A 17,500-nucleotide genomic window follows, 5' to 3' on the forward strand; every position below is an offset into this window, starting at 1 on the left:
ACGGGAGACCAGGGGACACTAAAGAGTGACGCACGCAGCTGGGAGAGCAGGGGACACTAAAGAGTGACGCACACAGCTGGGAGACGAGGGGACATTAAAGAGTGACGCACACAGCTGGAGAAGAGGTTAAACTAAATAGTGACGTACACAGCTGGGAGACCAGGGGACACTAAAGAGTGACGCACACAGCTGGGAGACCAGGGGACACTAAAGAGTGACGCAGACAGCTGGATGCGAGGGGAAACTAAAAAGTGACACACACAGCTGGGACGGAGCACTTGGTGACGTTCAGGATTATAAAGCTGTCTCTGTCTCTGTCTCAGAGTGAGTCGTCTCCTAACTGTCAGTGTTTGTCAGTATATCTGAAATGATCAGGTTAGCTGCGTTAGCTAGCTTACAGCAGAGTCATGTGATCACTTTGTTCAAATAAGACCATAAAAATGTTTAGGTACGTTTCCATCAACAGAGACAGCTTTATAATGCTGAACGTCACCAAGCGCTCCGTCCCAGGTGTGTGCGTCACTCTTTAGTGTCCCCTGGTCTCCCAGCTGTGTGCGTCACTTTTCAGTGTCCCTGGTCTCCCAGCTGTGTGCGTCACTCTTCAGTGTCCCCTGGTCTCCCAGCTGTGTGCTTCACTTCTTATTGTCCCCTGGTCTCCCAGCTGTGTGCGTCACTCTTTAGTGTCCCCTGGTCTCCCAGCTGTGTGTGTCACTCTTTAGTGTCCCCTGGTCTCCCAGCTGTGTGCGTCACTCTTCAGTGTCCCCTGGTCTCCCAGCTGTGTGCGTCACTCTTTAGTGTCCCCTGGTCTCCCAGCTGTGTACGTCACTTCTTAGTGTCCCCTGGTCTCCCAGCTGTGTGCGTCACTCTTTAGTGTCCCCTGGTCTCCCAGCTGTGTGCGTCACTCTTTAGTGTCCCCTGGTCTCCCAGCTGTGTGCGTCACTCTTTAGTGTCCCCTGGTCTCCCAGCTGTGTGCGTCACTTCTTAGTGTCCCCTGGTCTCCCAGCTGTGTGCGTCACTCTTTAGTGTCCCCTGGTCTCCCAGCTGTGTGCGTCACTCTTCAGTGTCCCCTTGTCTCCCAGCTGTGTGTGTCACTCTTCAGTGTCCCCTGGTCTCCCAGCTGTGTGCGTCACTCTTTAGTGTCCCCTGGTCTCCCAGCTGTGTGCGTCACTCTTTACTGTCCCCTGGTCTCCGTTGTGTTTTGAGCTTCTTCAGCGTTTTGTATTTGCAGCTTTTAGTAAGCACTGCGCATGTCTCCTCAAGTCGCTGGAGATGTTTCTTCATGTGGAACATTTGTGTTTTTATATCTGCATCCTTTCTGAAGATGCAGCGAGTTTCTCCTGAGTTCTGGATCGCTGTACGCGTTTGCACTTGCTGGAAACCCCTACATTAAGGCCTCGTCTTGGTTTCTAAAATTGGACATTTTGCAGCATTGAGACGCTGTTGGGCGATCTGTCCAGCCCTTAGTCTGAAGGCCTCTAGACCTCAGCACAGATCCAGTGTCCTCATACTAACACTTCACATGTGTGTGACATTGTTTAACACAATATCAAATTCAACAAACCCAAAGGATCCTGACAGGAAGTGGCACGGGAACTGAGGAGTTGCTTCAGAAAGTCAGTCGACCTTCTTCTTCAGTGGCTTTCACCCGCCTTTCGTCACACCTACCTCCGGTAATTCAAAGTAATATGCATGTGCCGCCAAGTTAAATCAGATTATGAAAGTGGAGGTGCGTCGCAGAGGGAAGTAAGTCACAGAGTCTCCTTCCCCTCGCCTGCTGGAATTGATTTGATGTACGCTCCGCTCCTCTCCACAGTTTCTCCCGGCTCCTCCCAGAGCGCAGGCCGCTCTCAGCCCCGTGTGTTAATACAATTCAGCAGATAGTGAGCGGAGGGGAAAATCCAATTGGAAATGAATATTCTTTGACTTCACCTGTGCGGCAGCCTCCTCTCCGACGGCTCGTCTTCAATATTGTCGCCGTGCATCACGTTGTCAGGAGACCCGGGGGGGGGGGGGGGACTTCAAAGACTCCTGTAAACAAACCCCTCCTGTGAGAAAAGAGGAGAAAGAAAGGCTCAAAGTCTACTTTTTCCTGGCTTTTGTTGGCGTCTATTAACTTTTAATTGCATTGAGTGTCGCGGTGACAGATGTGAGAGCTGTCCTCGTTCAGAGAGATAGCAGGAGGTTAATTAGGCAAACAGGACGAGGCATCAGAGAAATGTTTATTCCCGTGTTGTTAAATCCCTCTGTGCTGCAATCAGTGCCAGGCTCATGTCCCTTTGCCGGGCTTGAATAAAGCTGTTTTTGATAAGAAAGAAATGAGCAGGACTGTTATTTAATTGAAGTGAAAAGTCAATGTTCAGCAGCCGTGTTTCATTGCTCGTATAATGAAATCCATTTAGTACCGACAGAATGTGGTGTTGGTGCTTTTGTAGGTGATTGTTTTTCACACAGTGGTTCGATTAGGAGGTGACGGATCTGTCAGGGTTGGGGAAAAATAGGACCCAAATGCAGTAAGAGGATTAAAAAAGGTCAAGTAACAAAAGGCGAGCTTTATTAAAAAGCTGAAAACAGGAAAAACAAGAAACTACATAAACAAAACCGAGGAGCACGACAAGAACGAACTTACACGCAGCCAGGAACATGGACAAAAACGGGTAGGTAACATGGACTTCAAAGACGATCAGGGAATAAGGACATGAAGAGACGACGAACAGACAAGGAGCGCAGGGGAAGACAAGATTAAATACACAGAAGGTTAATCACAGGACAAGACACAGCTGGGCAGCGGAAGCAGAAACACAAGGAAGGGGGGGGGGGGCAACAGGTGAACACAGTGAGACAATCAGACACACCAGGGAAGCTAAAGACAGGAAGGCAGACACAGGGGGTGTTTCTCAATGTCGAGGACGCTTCCTTGGTAGGACGTGTTTTCCGAGTCACTTCCTTCAGAAGCGAGGCAAGAATCCTTCCTAGCCTCGGAAAACGAAGAATGGTGGAATAGGCTAACAGGTGTGCAGGTGTGCGTCATATGCGGGGCCCCGCCATAAATGGAGCGCGATCTCCGCCAAAGATTTGGAAATTGGTCCGTGCGCAAAGCATTGTGGGGATTTTAAGACGGCGGAGCAGCCTCAAAATTTCTCGCTACGAAGGACGCCGGGCTCGGTAGAATTCCAAGGACAAGCCTGGACATTGGAACAGTCCATCCTTGAAATAGTGGCTCTGGAGCATCCTTCCTTGACATTGAGAAACACCCAGGAAGTAGGATCAGACAAGACACAAGGTGGAAAACATTTCAAAATAAAAGGTGGAAAATGAAAATCCAAAACCATGACAAGATCTGTCCAAAGTTCATTTACATATTTTGAAATGAGAATAATCTGCTTTTCATTCACAAGCTTTTAGAAAGATAAAGATAAAATACAGCATAGGAATTTAAAACCATAGATTAAAGGTTTAAAAAAAAAAATCTTATGTTTGTTCCTTTCGGTACTCTACGTGTTTTCTTTTATGTTAACCTTAATTTCTGCCTATACTAAATAAACGTATTATTATTAATATCAATGTCTCTCCTCTGCAGGTGTCGGCCACAGATCCGGACCAGGAAGCTGATCAGACCGCGCTACGTTACTCCCTCCATGGCCAGGGCGCCGATGGAGAGTTCACTATTGACGAACGCACCGGGAGAATCCACGCCCAGCGGCGCCTGGACCGGGAGGAGCGAGCGGCCTGGAGGTTCCTCGTCTTCGCCACCGACGAGGCAGGGGCAGGACTCACGGGATTTGCAGATGTGTTGTTGGAGGTCCGAGACGTCAACGACAACGCGCCCTTCTTCCCGTGCCCGGCGCTGGAAGTAGACGGATGTTTTGTCGGGCAAGTGCCTGAGAATTCCCCTGCGGGCACGTCGGTCATGGAGATGCGCGCCATGGACCTGGACGACGCCAACGAGGGCAAGAACGCCATGATGACCTACAGCATCATCAAGAACGTCCGCAACGAGATTAACCTCAACCTGTTCTCCATCAACGCCAGCAGCGGGACCATCTACACGGTGCTGCGCTCGCTGGACCGCGAGGTGGAGGAGCGCTATCTGGTGGTGGTGGAGGCCAGGGACGGAGGGGGTTTGGCGGGAACGGGAACAGCCACTATCATGATCTCAGACGTCAATGATCACCCACCCGTCTTCACTCAGAGGGTCTATACAACTCAGGTGAGTCCAGCAAGGCCAGGCAGGTTTATTTATATAGAAACGTGTTGCAACAAGGTAACTTCAAGTCTTCTAATGATTATAATGAAACATAAGATGAGATAAGACTGTATTTATCCTGAAGGACATTGTTAGGAATACTCTGTTACAGTAAAAGTCCTGCTTTCAAAATGTTCCTCAAGTAAAAGTAAAAGTACTCAGATCTTGTACTTGAGTAAAAGTAGAAGTACTCAGATCTTGTACTTTAGTAAAAGTAGAAGTACTCAGATCTTGTACTTTAGTAAAAGTAGAAGTACTCAGATCTTGTACTTGAGTAAAAGTAGAAGTACTCCGATCTTGTACTTGAGTAAAAGTAGAAGTAATAAGGTCTTGTACTTGAGTAAAAGTAGAAGTACTCAGATCTTGTACTTGAGTAAAAGTAGAAGTACTCAGGTCTTGTACTTGAGTTAAAGTGGAAGTACGAAGATCTTGTTCTTGAGTAAAAGTAGAAGTACTCAGATCTTGTACTTGAGTAAAAGTAGAAGTACTCAGATCTTGTACTTGAGTAAAAGTAGAAGTACTCAGGTCTTGTACTTGAGTTAAAGTGGAAGTACTCAGATCTTGTTCTTGAGTAAAAGTAGAAGTACTCAGATCATGTACTTGAGTAAAAGTAGAAGTACTCAGATCTTGTACTTGAGTAAAAGTAGAAGTACTCAGATCTTGTACTTGAGTAAAAGTAGAAGTACTCAGATCTTGTACTTGAGTAAAAGTAGAAGTACCAGAGTGTAGGAATACTCTGTTACAGTAAAAGTCCTGCATTCAAAATGTTCCTCAAGTAAAAGTAGAAAAGTATTCTCATCAAAATATAGTGAAAGACAGTAAAAGTATTCATTGTGCAGATCGGTCCATTTCAGAATAATATATATGATATGTTTTATAATGATTGATCATGAAAGTGTTCTCAAAGCTGGTAAAGGTGCAGCTAGTTTGAATGACTTTGTATACTGCAGGGTAGCTTGTGGATTTACTCCAGGTGGAACTAAAGTCTGATTTAACACTTGATTATATTTCACATCATTCATCCACATCTGTGAAGTAATTAGGGTTTATTTATATAGAAACGTGTTGCAACAAGGCAACTTAAAGTCTTCTAATGATTATACTGAAACATAAGATAAGACTTTATTTATCCCAAAGGAGGTAGTTGTGCCAGAGTTACAAAAATACAATAAACACAGCAGCATAATAATAATAATAAAACTGTACACTAACAGTGCCGTAAAAAGAGCAATTAACTATCTACAGGAAACAGACGGGCACATAATTAATGTAAAAACTGTACAGTGACAAGCAGTATTTAGAAGTCTAAAAGAACATAGTGGCAGAGACGTAGTTGCCCATTCTTATAGAACATTATTAAAAATAATAATAATCCACATGTTATACAGCAGAGAGTGTTTTGTAATGATGGTAGTGGTATTTATATGTAACATAGAGGTGGTGTGGAAGTTCTCAGTTCCTTTTACTGAACATGATGTACCTCTTTGGTGCCCAGGTGACGGAGGACCTGGAGGTGAACAGCGAGGTTCTTGTAGTTTCCGCCACAGACGGAGACGAAGGAGAGAACGCCGTGGTGACCTTCAGCATCGTCGGCGGGGACGAGGACAGGAAGTTCTTCGTGGAGACAGACAAAGTGAACAGGCGCGGCGTGATCAAACTCCAGAAGATGGTGGACTTCGAGAAGCCCCGTGAGAGGACGTTCAATCTGACGCTGAAGGCGGAAGACGCTGATTTCTTCAGCCTGGCCTACTGTCTCGTGCAGGTGGAAGACTCCAACGACCACGCACCTGTATTTTTCCCTCAATTCTACGAGTCTCCAGCCATGTCTGAAGACGTTCCTGTGGGCACGATCGTTGCTCAGGTAACAGCTTCTGATCTGGACTCGGGACAAAATGGACGATTTTCCTACAGTATTTCAAAAGAGTCTGACCCCTTCGATCAGTTCCTGGTGGACCAGTCCGGTTGGGTGGTGGTGGCCGATTCTCTGGACCGGGAGAAGATCTCGCAGCACAGGATCATGGTGCTCGCCACGGACTCTGGGAGTCCACCATTGACTGGAACTGCCATCGTGGTGGTAACCGTACTCGACATTAACGACAACGGGCCGGAGTTCGAGGTGTCCTATAAGCCTGTGGTTTGGGAGAACATGGCCGCCCCTCAGGCAGTCCGAATGAATGACTCCTCCCTCCTAATCCACGCCACCGACCGGGACACCTCCACCAACGGCGGCCCGTTCTCCATTCGCCTTCTCATGCTCACCTCCGACGCCACAAACTTCAACCTGACGGACTTCCGTAACGGCAGCGCGGCCATCACTGCCCTCCGGACCTTCGACCGCGAGCGACAGAAAGAGTACCGCCTCCCCATTCTAATGGTTGACAGCGGCTCTCCTCCAATGAGCTCCACCAGCACGCTCACGGTGGTGATCGGTGACAGGAATGACCACCCTCACTCCTCGGGTCACACCAACTTTGTCGTCTACAGTTATGAAGGTATGTTTGAGTTCATATTGGACATTCAGCGGTCATGCATAGCAAAAGATGTTGGTATTTTGTTCTTGATTAGAGGTCAGGGTGGGTTCATCTCATTGTTAAAGAAAGGATGTCCAATGATGGGTCATAATAATTCTCATAGGAGAACTGGTCAACACTAGAGTTTTTTTACCTTATTTGGTCAAAAGTTCCCAAATGTCCATGACCAAAGCTATCAGAGGGTTGACACTGTTTGAATTGATAATTATATTGATAATACACAGATCAATGTTGCTTTCTCTCTTTGTGCTGGACGTCCATGTGATTTTTAAGTCTGAGAATATGCAGAATATATCTATACCTGATTGAATGGACCTGTTTTATTGAAGAATAGCCAGGACCATGAAGCTCAAGTCTCTTTGCCAGCTGAAAGCTTTTAATGTGAAGAACCAACAGCGGTGAACATTTTGTTTGTATGGGCAGTGATACAAGTAAAGTGGTTTCACCCGGATGGATCATCGTACATCCGGTCCTTGTTTCCTCTCTGCTGTTCACAGCTACACGGTTATTCTTTCTAGTACACCTTCATGTATCCAGGAACAGGCTTTGCAGAGTGCTCTTGCTCGTTCACTTCACACCTGAGAGCCTCAAAATCACTAAATACTACTTTCTACTTCACTGTTGAAGTGGTCTTGCTCAATGGCACGCTAGCATTAGTGGAACCTGAAGTGACACGAAAGCGTGGACCAAAGGATGAAGATTATATTTTTTGGGGACCAACAATGTAACTTGTATTGTGTAAAACTACAAATCACACAAGAGGCTAACGTTTTATAACGAAGAAATGACAACTAACGCCTAAACTGGACAACGCCATGGTGCTAAACTATCAATCACAAGGTAACCTAAAGGATACCCTGCTTCATCTTCAAATGTTCTCTGAAAGGGACTGTCATTTACTAAATCAGGAATATGAGCTCATGAATCATGTGAGAAGTTTGGTTATGTTCTCATAGACTTCCATAGAATTGGAAAGTCCTGCATTCAAAATGTTCCTCAAGTAAATGTAGAAGTACTCAGATCTTGTTCTTGAGTAAAAGAAGAAGTACTCAGATATTGTTCTTGAGTAAAAGTAGAAGTACTCAGATCTTGTTCTTGAGTAAAAGAAGAAGTACTCAGATATTGTTCTTGAGTAAAAGTAGAAGTACTCAGATCTTGTTCTTGAGTAAAAGAAGAAGTACTCAGATATTGTTCTTGAGTAAAAGTAGAAGTACTCAGATCTTGTTCTTGAGTAAAAGTAGAAGTACTCAGATCTTGTACTTGAGTAAAAGTAGAAGTTCACAGATCTTGTACTTGAGTAAAATTAGAAGTACTCAGATCTTGTACTTGAGTAAAAGTAGAAGTACTCAGATCTTGTACTTGAGTAAAAGTAGAAGTACTCAGATCTTGTACTTGAGTAAAAGTAGAAGTACTCAGATCTTGTACTTGAGTAAAAGTAGAAGTACTCAGATATTGTACTTGAGTAAAAGTAGAAGTACTCAGATCTTGTACTTGAGTAAAATTAGAAGTACTCAGATCTTGTACTTGAGTAAAAGTAGAAGTACTCAGATCTTGTACTTGAGTAAAAGTAGAAGTACTCAGATCTTGTACTTGAGTAAAATTAGAAGTACTCAGATCTTGTACTTGAGTAAAAGTAGAAGTACTCAGATCTTGTACTTGAGTAAAAGTAGAAGTACTCAGATCTTGTACTTGAGTAAAAGTAGAAGTACTCAGATATTGTACTTGAGTAAAAGTAGAAGTACTCAGATCTTGTACTTGAGTAAAAGTAGAAGTCCCAGAGTGTAGGAATACTCTGTTACAGTAAAAGTCCTGCATTCAAAATCTTCCTCAAGTGAAAGTAGAAAAGTATTCTCATCAAAATATAGTGAAAGACAGTAAAAGTAGTGATTGTGCAGATTGGTCCATTTCAGAATAATATATATGATATGTTTTATAATGATTGATCATGAAAGTGTTCTCAAAGCTGGTAAAGGTGCAGCTAGTCTGAATGACTTTGTATACTGCAGGGTAGCTGGTGGATTTACTCCAGGTGGAACTAAAGTCTGATTTAACACTTGATTAGATTTCACATCATTCATCCACATCTGAGAAGTAACTAAAGGTGTTAAATACATGTAGTGGAGTAAAAGTACAAGGTAGCATAAAATATAAAGACTCAAGTAAAGTACAAGTACCTCAAATTATATGAAAGTACAGAACTTGAGTAAATGTATTTTACCCCTCTGGGCTTCACTTTCCAGAACCCTCGATTGACAGTAGTTGTAGATGTCCAAGAGATCATGTGACATTGATCATAGGGCCACCGGTTGGGGGGATTGTCTCCGAGGGGCTCCTCTACCCCCCCACGCCTCCTGAGTGCTCGTGTTGCTACGACTCGTCACAGTCGACTGCTCCAGCCCACATCACTTATTTAGCGTTTCATACCATCTGTCAGCCTCTTGTAATTTTCTGGAGGAACTAAGGTTTTCTGAAATGTATTTTTAGTGGAATGCGTCTCCGGGGCCTTTCCACATGAAAGTGCATTAACCCGCTAATACCAATCCATCACGTAGCTCCACAACATGCCATGAAGCAAACAATTAACTCCGTCTCCAGTCCCAGGTTTGACGGGAACATAAGCAGGAGCCATTTTTAAAGGCAGCTGATTTCACGGCTAAAGAGATTACAGCGTTGAGCTTCTTCTGGAAGACACTGTTTGAGCATTTCTAATGTGTGTACATCATCCCGCTGTGAAACTGTCAAACCATGACCGTGCCCGCCACCTTATCTCCACTTCCTTTCCTTCAATTTTAATATTTGGGTTGTACCGCAGGGATCTTCTGCACTCAGAACTAATTCCTTTCAAAGCCTCTGCTTTTTAAAGAACTTTTTTCCCGTGTCTTTTACCCCATGACAGGTATTCTCCCGACGACGGTGCTCGGACGAGTTCAATCCCCCGACCTTGATGACTGGAGTGAGAAGGTTTACCGTTTTGAAGGACAACCCTCCAGGTACTTTGATCTCACGTAGGGGGGGAATCTGACATGCAAATCGGGAGTGATGGAGGGGAAATGGAGATGGAAAAGTATAAGTTAGGCAGGTGGGTGTTGAGGGCTTTTGAAGGAGAGCAAGGCGACCAGATATTAGGGTAGACAGCAAGACAAGGAGAAGTGGAAGGAAAGGATTTGAGGTGGAAGTAGAGATATGTCGAGAGATTATAAAACTAAGAGAAACACAAGACGTTTTCTTAACGGCAGATTGTCAGATGTGTTCTGGAGCGCTCGGTGACGCTCAGGATTTTAAAACTGGACAACTGTCTCTGTTTTCTAGTCTTATTTGAACAATGTGGTCACATGACTCCTTCAGATGCTACTGCAGATCTGCTGTAAGCTAGCTAGCTAACGCAGCTAACCCGGTCATTTTAGATATCCTGACAAACACTGACAGTTAGGAGACGACTCACTCTGAGACAGAGACAGCTTTATCATCCTGAACGTCAACAAGCGCTCCAGCTGCGTCACTCTCTAGTGTCCCCTGCTCTCCCAGCTGTGTGTGTCACTCTTTAGTGTCCCCTGGTCTCCTAACTGTATGTGTCACTCTTTAGTGTCCCCTGGTCTCCTAGCTGTATGCCTCACTCTTTAGTGTCCCCTGGTCTCCCAGCTGTGTGCGTCACTCTTTATTGTCCCCTGGTCTCCCAGCTGTGTGCGTCACTCTCTAGTGTCCCCTGGTCTCCCAGCTGTGTGCGTCACTCTTTAGTGTCCCCTGGTCTCCCAGCTGTGTGCATCACTTTTTAGTGTCCCCTGGTCTCCCAGCTGTGTGTGTCACTCATTAGTGTCCCCTGGTCTCCCAGCTGTGTGCTTCACTCTTTAGTGTCCCCTGGTCTCCCAGCTGAGTGCGTCACTCATTAGTGTCCCCTGGTCTCCTAGCTGTGTGCGTCACTCTTTAGTGTCCCCTGGTCTCCTAACTGTATGTGTCACTCTTTAGTGTCCCCTGGTCTCCCAGCTGTGTGCGTCACTCTTTAGTGTCCCCTGGTCTCCCAGCTGTGTGCGTCACTCTTTATTGTCCCCTGGTCTCCCAGCTGTGTGCGTCACTCTCTAGTGTCCCCTGGTCTCCCAGCTGTGTGCGTCACTCTTTAGTGTCCCCTGGTCTCCCAGCTGTGTGCATCACTTTTTAGTGTCCCCTGGTCTCCCAGCTGTGTGTGTCACTCATTAGTGTCCCCTGGTCTCCCAGCTGTGTGCTTCACTCTTTAGTGTCCCCTGGTCTCCCAGCTGAGTGCGTCACTCATTAGTGTCCCCTGGTCTCCCAGCTGAGTGCGTCACTCATTAGTGTCCCCTGGTCTCCCAGCTGAGTGCATCACTCATTAGTGTCCCCTGCTCTCCCAGCTGAGTGCGTCACTCATTAGTGTCCCCTGCTCTCCCAGCTGAGTGCGTCACTCATTAGTGTCCCCTGGTCTCCCAGCTGTGTGCGTCACTCTTTAGTGTCCCCTGGTCTCCCAGCTGTGTGCGTCACTCTTTAGTGTCCCCTGGTCTCCTAACTGTATGTGTCACTCTTTAGTGTCCCCTGATCTCCCAGCTGTGTGCGTCACTCTCTAGTGTCCCCTGGTCTCCCAGCTGTGTGTGTCACTCATTAGTGTCCCCTGGTCTCCCAGCTGTGTGCTTCACTCTTTAGTGTCCCCTGGTCTCCCAGCTGAGTGCGTCACTCTTTAGTGTCCCCTGGTCTCCCAGCTGAGTGCGTCACTCATTAGTGTCCCCTGGTCTCCCAGCTGAGTGCGTCACTCATTAGTGTCCCCTGGTCTCCCAGCTGAGTGCGTCACTCATTAGTGTCCCCTGGTCTCCCAGCTGAGTGTGTCACTCATTAGTGTCCCCTGGTCTCCCAGCTGAGTGCGTCACTCATTAGTGTCCCCTGGTCTCCCAGCTGAGTGTGTCACTCATTAGTGTCCCCTGGTCTCCCAGCTGTGTGCTTCACTCTTTAGTGTCCCCTGGTCTCCCAGCTGAGTGCGTCACTCATTAGTGTCCCCTGGTCTCCCAGCTGAGTACGTCACTCATTAGTGTCCCCTGCTCTCCCAGCTGAGTGTGTCACTCATTAGTGTCCCCTGGTCTCCCAGCTGTGTGCGTCACTCTCTAGTGTCCCCTGCTCTCCCAGCTGTGTGCGTCACTCTTTAGTGTCCCCTGGTCTCCCAGCTGTGTGCGTCACTCTTTAGTGTCCCCTGGTCTCCTAGCTGTATGTGTCACTCTTTAGTGTCCCCTGGTCTCCTAGCTGTATGCGTCCCTCTTTAGTGTCCCCTGGTCTCCCAGCTGTGTGCGTCACTCTCTAGTGCCCCTGGTCTCCCAGCTGTGTGCGTCACTATTTAGTGTCCCCTGGTCTCCCAGCTGTGTGCGTCACTTTTTAGTGTCCCCTGGTCTCCCAGCTGTGTGTGTCACTCATTAGTGTCCCCTGGTCTCCCAGCTGTGTGCTTCACTCTTTAGTGTCCCCTGGTCTCCCAGCTGTGTGCGTCACTCTTTAGTGTCCCCTGGTCTCCCAGCTTTGTGCGTCACTCTTTAGTGTCCACTGGTCTCCCAGCTGAGTGCGTCACTCATTAGTGTCCCCTGGTCTCCCAGCTGAGTGCGTCACTCATTAGTGTCCCCTGGTCTCCCAGCTGAGTGCGTCACTCATTAGTGTCCCCTGGTCTCCCAGCTGAGTGCGTCACTCATTATTGTCCCCTGGTCTCCCAGCTTTGTGCGTCACTCTTTAGTGTGCCCTGGTCTCCCAGCTGAGTGCGTCACTCATTAGTGTCCCCTGGTCTCCCAGCTTTGTGCGTCACTCTTTAGTGTCCCCTGGTCTCCCAGCTGTGTGCGTCACTCTTTAGTGTCCCCTGGTCTCCCAGCTGTGTGCGCCACTCTTTCCCAAAATCATCTGTTCCTAGTCCCACACTCCTCTAGTCCTTCATCTCTTTACCGTAGCTTCATCATTTCGTCTTTGTCTAATTAATGATGCGTCTCACCTTTCAGTGCCGGTGTGAGCTTTACTGTAAACATAACTTCACCTCCTAAATATTATAGTTGCTACGTCTGACGAACACATCAAAGATAATCAAACACAACTAAACATAAGAGTGCTTGTCCTTTAGCATTCCACTGTCCAGTAATTGTCCCCTGGTTACTCCAGGTCATGAAATCCTGCAGGTAGGTTTTGATGAAGGCATGGAGAGGGGGACAGAGGCTCAGGATGTGTCGCAGCTCAAGCAGAGACGAGTTCCTCTAAAAGTGTCCCCTCTCATGTGACACGCAGCATGGCGAGGAGCTGACAGATTCAAACCAGAGAGGAAGAGACAGTACAAAGGTGCAGCTCGACAAGGAGGAGAAAGGGAAACTGGGACAGGCGGTCTGAAGGCAGAAACAAAGAGGGAGTGAAGGGAATGAAAGGGCAGAGGAGGGAGCGATAGAGAAGGGGATCTGGCTTGTCAGGAACAGAGCTATTAATACTTCATAACCAGCCGGATTGAAAATTCCCAGTGAAGCACGGCGCTCGCTTCGTTTGATGAGGCTTCATGCGCTCCATGCTCCTTCTCCTCTAACGAGACACCTGTGAGGAGGGGCGACAAGAAAAGACCCGGGAACAAAGGGGGAGAGTTACCCCGCTGCGTCAGTCAGCGTGCAGCGGGGTAGGACGCATGGTGTTTACATACAGAAGCCATGGGGAGGGGGAGGAAGCAGCTTCAGCAGGACAAACACAGCCAGAGAGGAATCAGGCTAATCAGCAGGCAGGCTGACACGTACCAGGAATTTGACTTGGTGTCGTGGTGCATCAAATAAAACGACAATTCAAAACACAGATAGAGAACTATTTTAAGAAAACTAATATCATAAAAAAATAATAAAAAATATAGCAGTATGAGAGCTACATGTTGCAAAAACAGTGTTTGAGATGATCTGCACATTTTAAATTATATATATAGTATCTTCTAATCTGTTTCCTGTTGGAGAAGCTTTACATATTTAAACTGTGACATAAATCTGAGAATGCTTACTTGAACCAAATTAATACAAATGGTCTATCTATATATAATCTATATGTGAATTTTTCTTTTTAACCTCAGCAGAGGTGGGAAGTAGTGGAGTTCAAATACTTTGTTACTGTACTTAAGTACGTGTTTCTGGTATCAGTACTTTACTCCACTACTTATTTTTCTGAAGACTTTTTACTTTGACTTCTTACATTTTGAACACAAATACCTGTACTTTCTACTTCTTACATGTTGAACACAAATACCTGTACTTTCTACTTCTCACATGTTGAACATAAATACCTGTACTTTCTACTTCTTACATGTTGAACTCAAATACCTGTACTTTCTACTTCTTACATGTTGAACCCAAATACCTGTACTTTCTACTTCTTACATGTTGAACACAAATACCTGTACTTTCTACTTCTTACATGTTGAACCCAAATACCTGTACTTTCTACTTCTTACATGTTGAACACAAATACCTGTACTTTCTACTTCTTACATGTTGAACACAAATACCTGTACTTTCTACTTCTTACATGTTGAACCCAAATACCTGTACTTTCTACTTCTTACATGTTGAACACAAATACCTGTACTTTCTACTTCTTACATGTTGAACACAAATACCTGTACTTTCTACTTCTTACATGTTGAACACAAATACCTGTACTTTCTACTTCTTACACTTTGAACACAAATACCTGTACTTTCTACTTCTTACATGTTGAACACAAATACCTGTACTTTCTACTTCTTATATTTTGAACTCAAATACCTGTACTTTCTACTTCTTACATGTTGAACACAAATACCTGTACTTTCTACTTCTTACATTTTAAACACAAATACCTGTACTTTCTACTTCTTACATGTTGAACTCAAATACCTGTACTTTCTACTTCTTACATGTTGAACACAAATACCTGTACTTTCTACTTCTTACATGTTGAACTCAAATACCTGTACTTTCTACTTCTTACATGTTGAACTCAAATACCTGTACTTTCTACTTCTTACATTTTAAACACAAATACCTGTACTTTCTACTTCTTACATGTTGAACACAAATACCTGTACTTTCTACTTCTTACATGTTGAACACAAATACCTGTACTTTCTACTTCTTACACTTTGAACACAAATACCTGTACTTTCTACTTCTTACATGTTGAACACAAATACCTGTACTTTCTACTTCTTACATGTTGAACACAAATACCTGTACTTTCTACTTCTTACACTTTGAACACAAATACCTGTACTTTCTACTTCTTACATGTTGAACACAAATACCTGTACTTTCTACTTCTTATATTTTGAACTCAAATACCTGTACTTTCTACTTCTTACATGTTGAACACAAATACCTGTACTTTCTACTTCTTACATTTTAAACCCAAATACCTGTACTTTCTACTTCTTACATGTTGAACACAAATACCTGTACTTTCTACTTCTCACATGTTGAACACAAATACCTGTACTTTCTACTTCTTACATTTTAAACCCAAATACCTGTACTTTCTACTTCTTACATGTTGAACTCAAATACCTGTACTTTCTACTTCTTACATGTTGAACCCAAATACCTGAACTTTCTACTTCTTACATGTTGAACTCAAATACCTGTACTTTCTACTTCTTACATGTTGAACACAAATACCTGTACTTTCTACTTCTTACATTTTAAACCCAAATACCTGTACTTTCTACTTCTTACATGTTGAACTCAAATACCTGTACTTTCTACTTCTTACATGTTGAACCCAAATACCTGAACTTTCTACTTCTTACATGTTGAACTCAAATACCTGTACTTTCTACTTCTTACATGTTGAACTCAAATACCTCTACTTTCTACTTCTTACATGTTGAACCCAAATACCTCTACTTTCTACTTCTCACATGTTGAACTCAAATACCTCTACTTTCTACTTCTCACATGTTGAACTCAAATACCTGTACTTTCTACTTCTTACATGTTGAACTCAAATACCTGTACTTTCTACTTCTTACATGTTGAACTCAAATACCTGTACTTTCTACTTCTTACATTTTGAACTCAAATACCTGTACTTTCTACTTCTTACATGTTGAACTCAAATACCTCTACTTTCTACTTCTTACATGTTGAACTCAAATACCTGTACTTTCTACTTCTTACATGTTGAACTCAAATACCTGTACTTTCTACTTCTTACATGTTGAACACAAATACCTGTACTTTCTACTTCTTACATGTTGAACACAAATACCTGTACTTTCTACTTCTCACATGTTGAACACAAATACCTGTACTTTCTACTTCTTACATGTTGAACTCAAATACCTGTACTTTCTACTTCTCACATGTTGAACACAAATACCTGTACTTTCTACTTCTTACATGTTGAACTCAAATACCTGTACTTTCTACTTCTTACATGTTGAACTCAAACACCTGTACTTTCTACTTCTTACATGTTGAACACAAATACCTGTACTTTCTACTTCTTACATGTTGAACACAAATACCTGTACTTTCTACTTCTCTCATTTTCCAAACAGGCTGGTTCCTTTAGTCTGAATGTGTGTTTGGTGGCGTGATCATTATTATTTAGAGTCATTGCGTGCCTATTGATTTGAACACGATCCGTGTAGCCATCATTTCCTGGTCTTCTCTAAAGAAGAGGGACCAATGGAAACGTTGTCATGTTGCCGTTGTTCAGCATGGAAACATTCATTAGCTAACAATGACATTATTGTTCTATTAATATAAAGGGAGGTCAGGTACTCTTTAAAACAGCTGCTAGTTATGGGTACTTTTTACTGAAGGACATTTCAAAGCCTCTTTACTTTGACTTGAGTAAAGAAGTTTAGTCAGTACTTCTACTTTCACCAGAGTATTTTTAAACACGAGTATCTGTACTTCTACTTGAGTAAAGGATGTGTGTACTTGTGCCCTTTCCCCCCTCAGGTTGTTCAGTCTGAACCAGAGCTCCGGGGCGCTCAGCCTCAGGGAGGGGGCTCCTCCGGGCTCGTACCTGCTGCAGGTGCTCGTGTCGGACCGAACCTGGCCCGACGTCACCTCCTCGGCTCAGGTGGAGGTGAGGGAGCTGCAGCAGGAGGCGCTGAGCAACGCCGCCTCCATCCGCTTCAGCAGTGAGTCCCAAAGTCCTCCACTGCACTGTGTCAAAGAGATCACATCATCAGTGTCAAACAAACGTTTCTCATACTGACACGTTTAGTCCAGCAGGATAATCTCACATATCAACACCACTTCAGGATTTATGAAGTAGAAAGCTAACGTAGGAACTACAGCACATAACTTCACCCTCGCTAAGCTAAAGGGAGAATCTAGTAAAAGTAGTCGTTGTGCAGATTGGTCCATTTCAGAATAATATATATGATATGTTTTATAATGATTGATCATGAAAGTGTTCTCAAAGCTGGTAAAGGTGCAGCTAGTCTGAATGACTTTGTATACTGCAGGGTAGCTGGTGGATTTACTCCAGGTGGAACTAAAGTCTGATTTAACACTTGATTATATTTCACATCATTCATCCACATCTGAGAAGTAACTAAAGGTATTAAATACACGTAGGGGAGTAGAAGTACACAGTAGCATAACATTGCAATATTCAAGTAAAGTACATTAAACTTGTACTTGAGTAAATGTACTGTTTTAAGCTAGTGACCACGTTCCTCCTGCTCCTCAGACCTGACTCTGGAGGAGTTCTTCAGCCGAGGAGGAGTGGAGGAGAGCCGGTTCTCCCG

The 17,500-nt window shown here is 44.5% G+C and overlaps 2 protein-coding genes across 2 annotated transcripts in view; one reads left to right on the plus strand and one right to left on the minus strand.

The window, feature by feature from the left end:
- Nucleotides 1-17,500, minus strand: part of LOC307012830 (uncharacterized protein) — a 271,685-nt gene that overhangs the window by 128,119 nt on the left and 126,066 nt on the right. The gene's annotated exons all lie outside the window — the stretch shown is intronic.
- LOC307013494 (neural-cadherin) overlaps nt 1-17,500 on the plus strand; it is a gene marked incomplete at both ends in the record, with an annotated part of 72,489 nt that overhangs the window by 42,529 nt on the left and 12,460 nt on the right. Inside the window, 5 exons of the mRNA XM_079640894.1 lie at nt 3,578-4,207; nt 5,739-6,735; nt 9,671-9,764; nt 16,701-16,885; nt 17,443-17,500. The exon at nt 17,443-17,500 is cut by the window's right edge and continues 181 nt beyond it. Coding sequence (XP_079497020.1) covers nt 3,578-4,207; nt 5,739-6,735; nt 9,671-9,764; nt 16,701-16,885; nt 17,443-17,500 — 1,964 coding nt within the window. The remainder of the gene's footprint in view (nt 1-3,577; nt 4,208-5,738; nt 6,736-9,670; nt 9,765-16,700; nt 16,886-17,442) is intronic.

The sequence above is a fragment of the Notothenia rossii genome (assembly GCF_949606895.1).
Source record: "Notothenia rossii genome assembly, chromosome: 7".
Classification (NCBI taxonomy): Eukaryota; Metazoa; Chordata; class Actinopteri; order Perciformes; family Nototheniidae; genus Notothenia; species Notothenia rossii.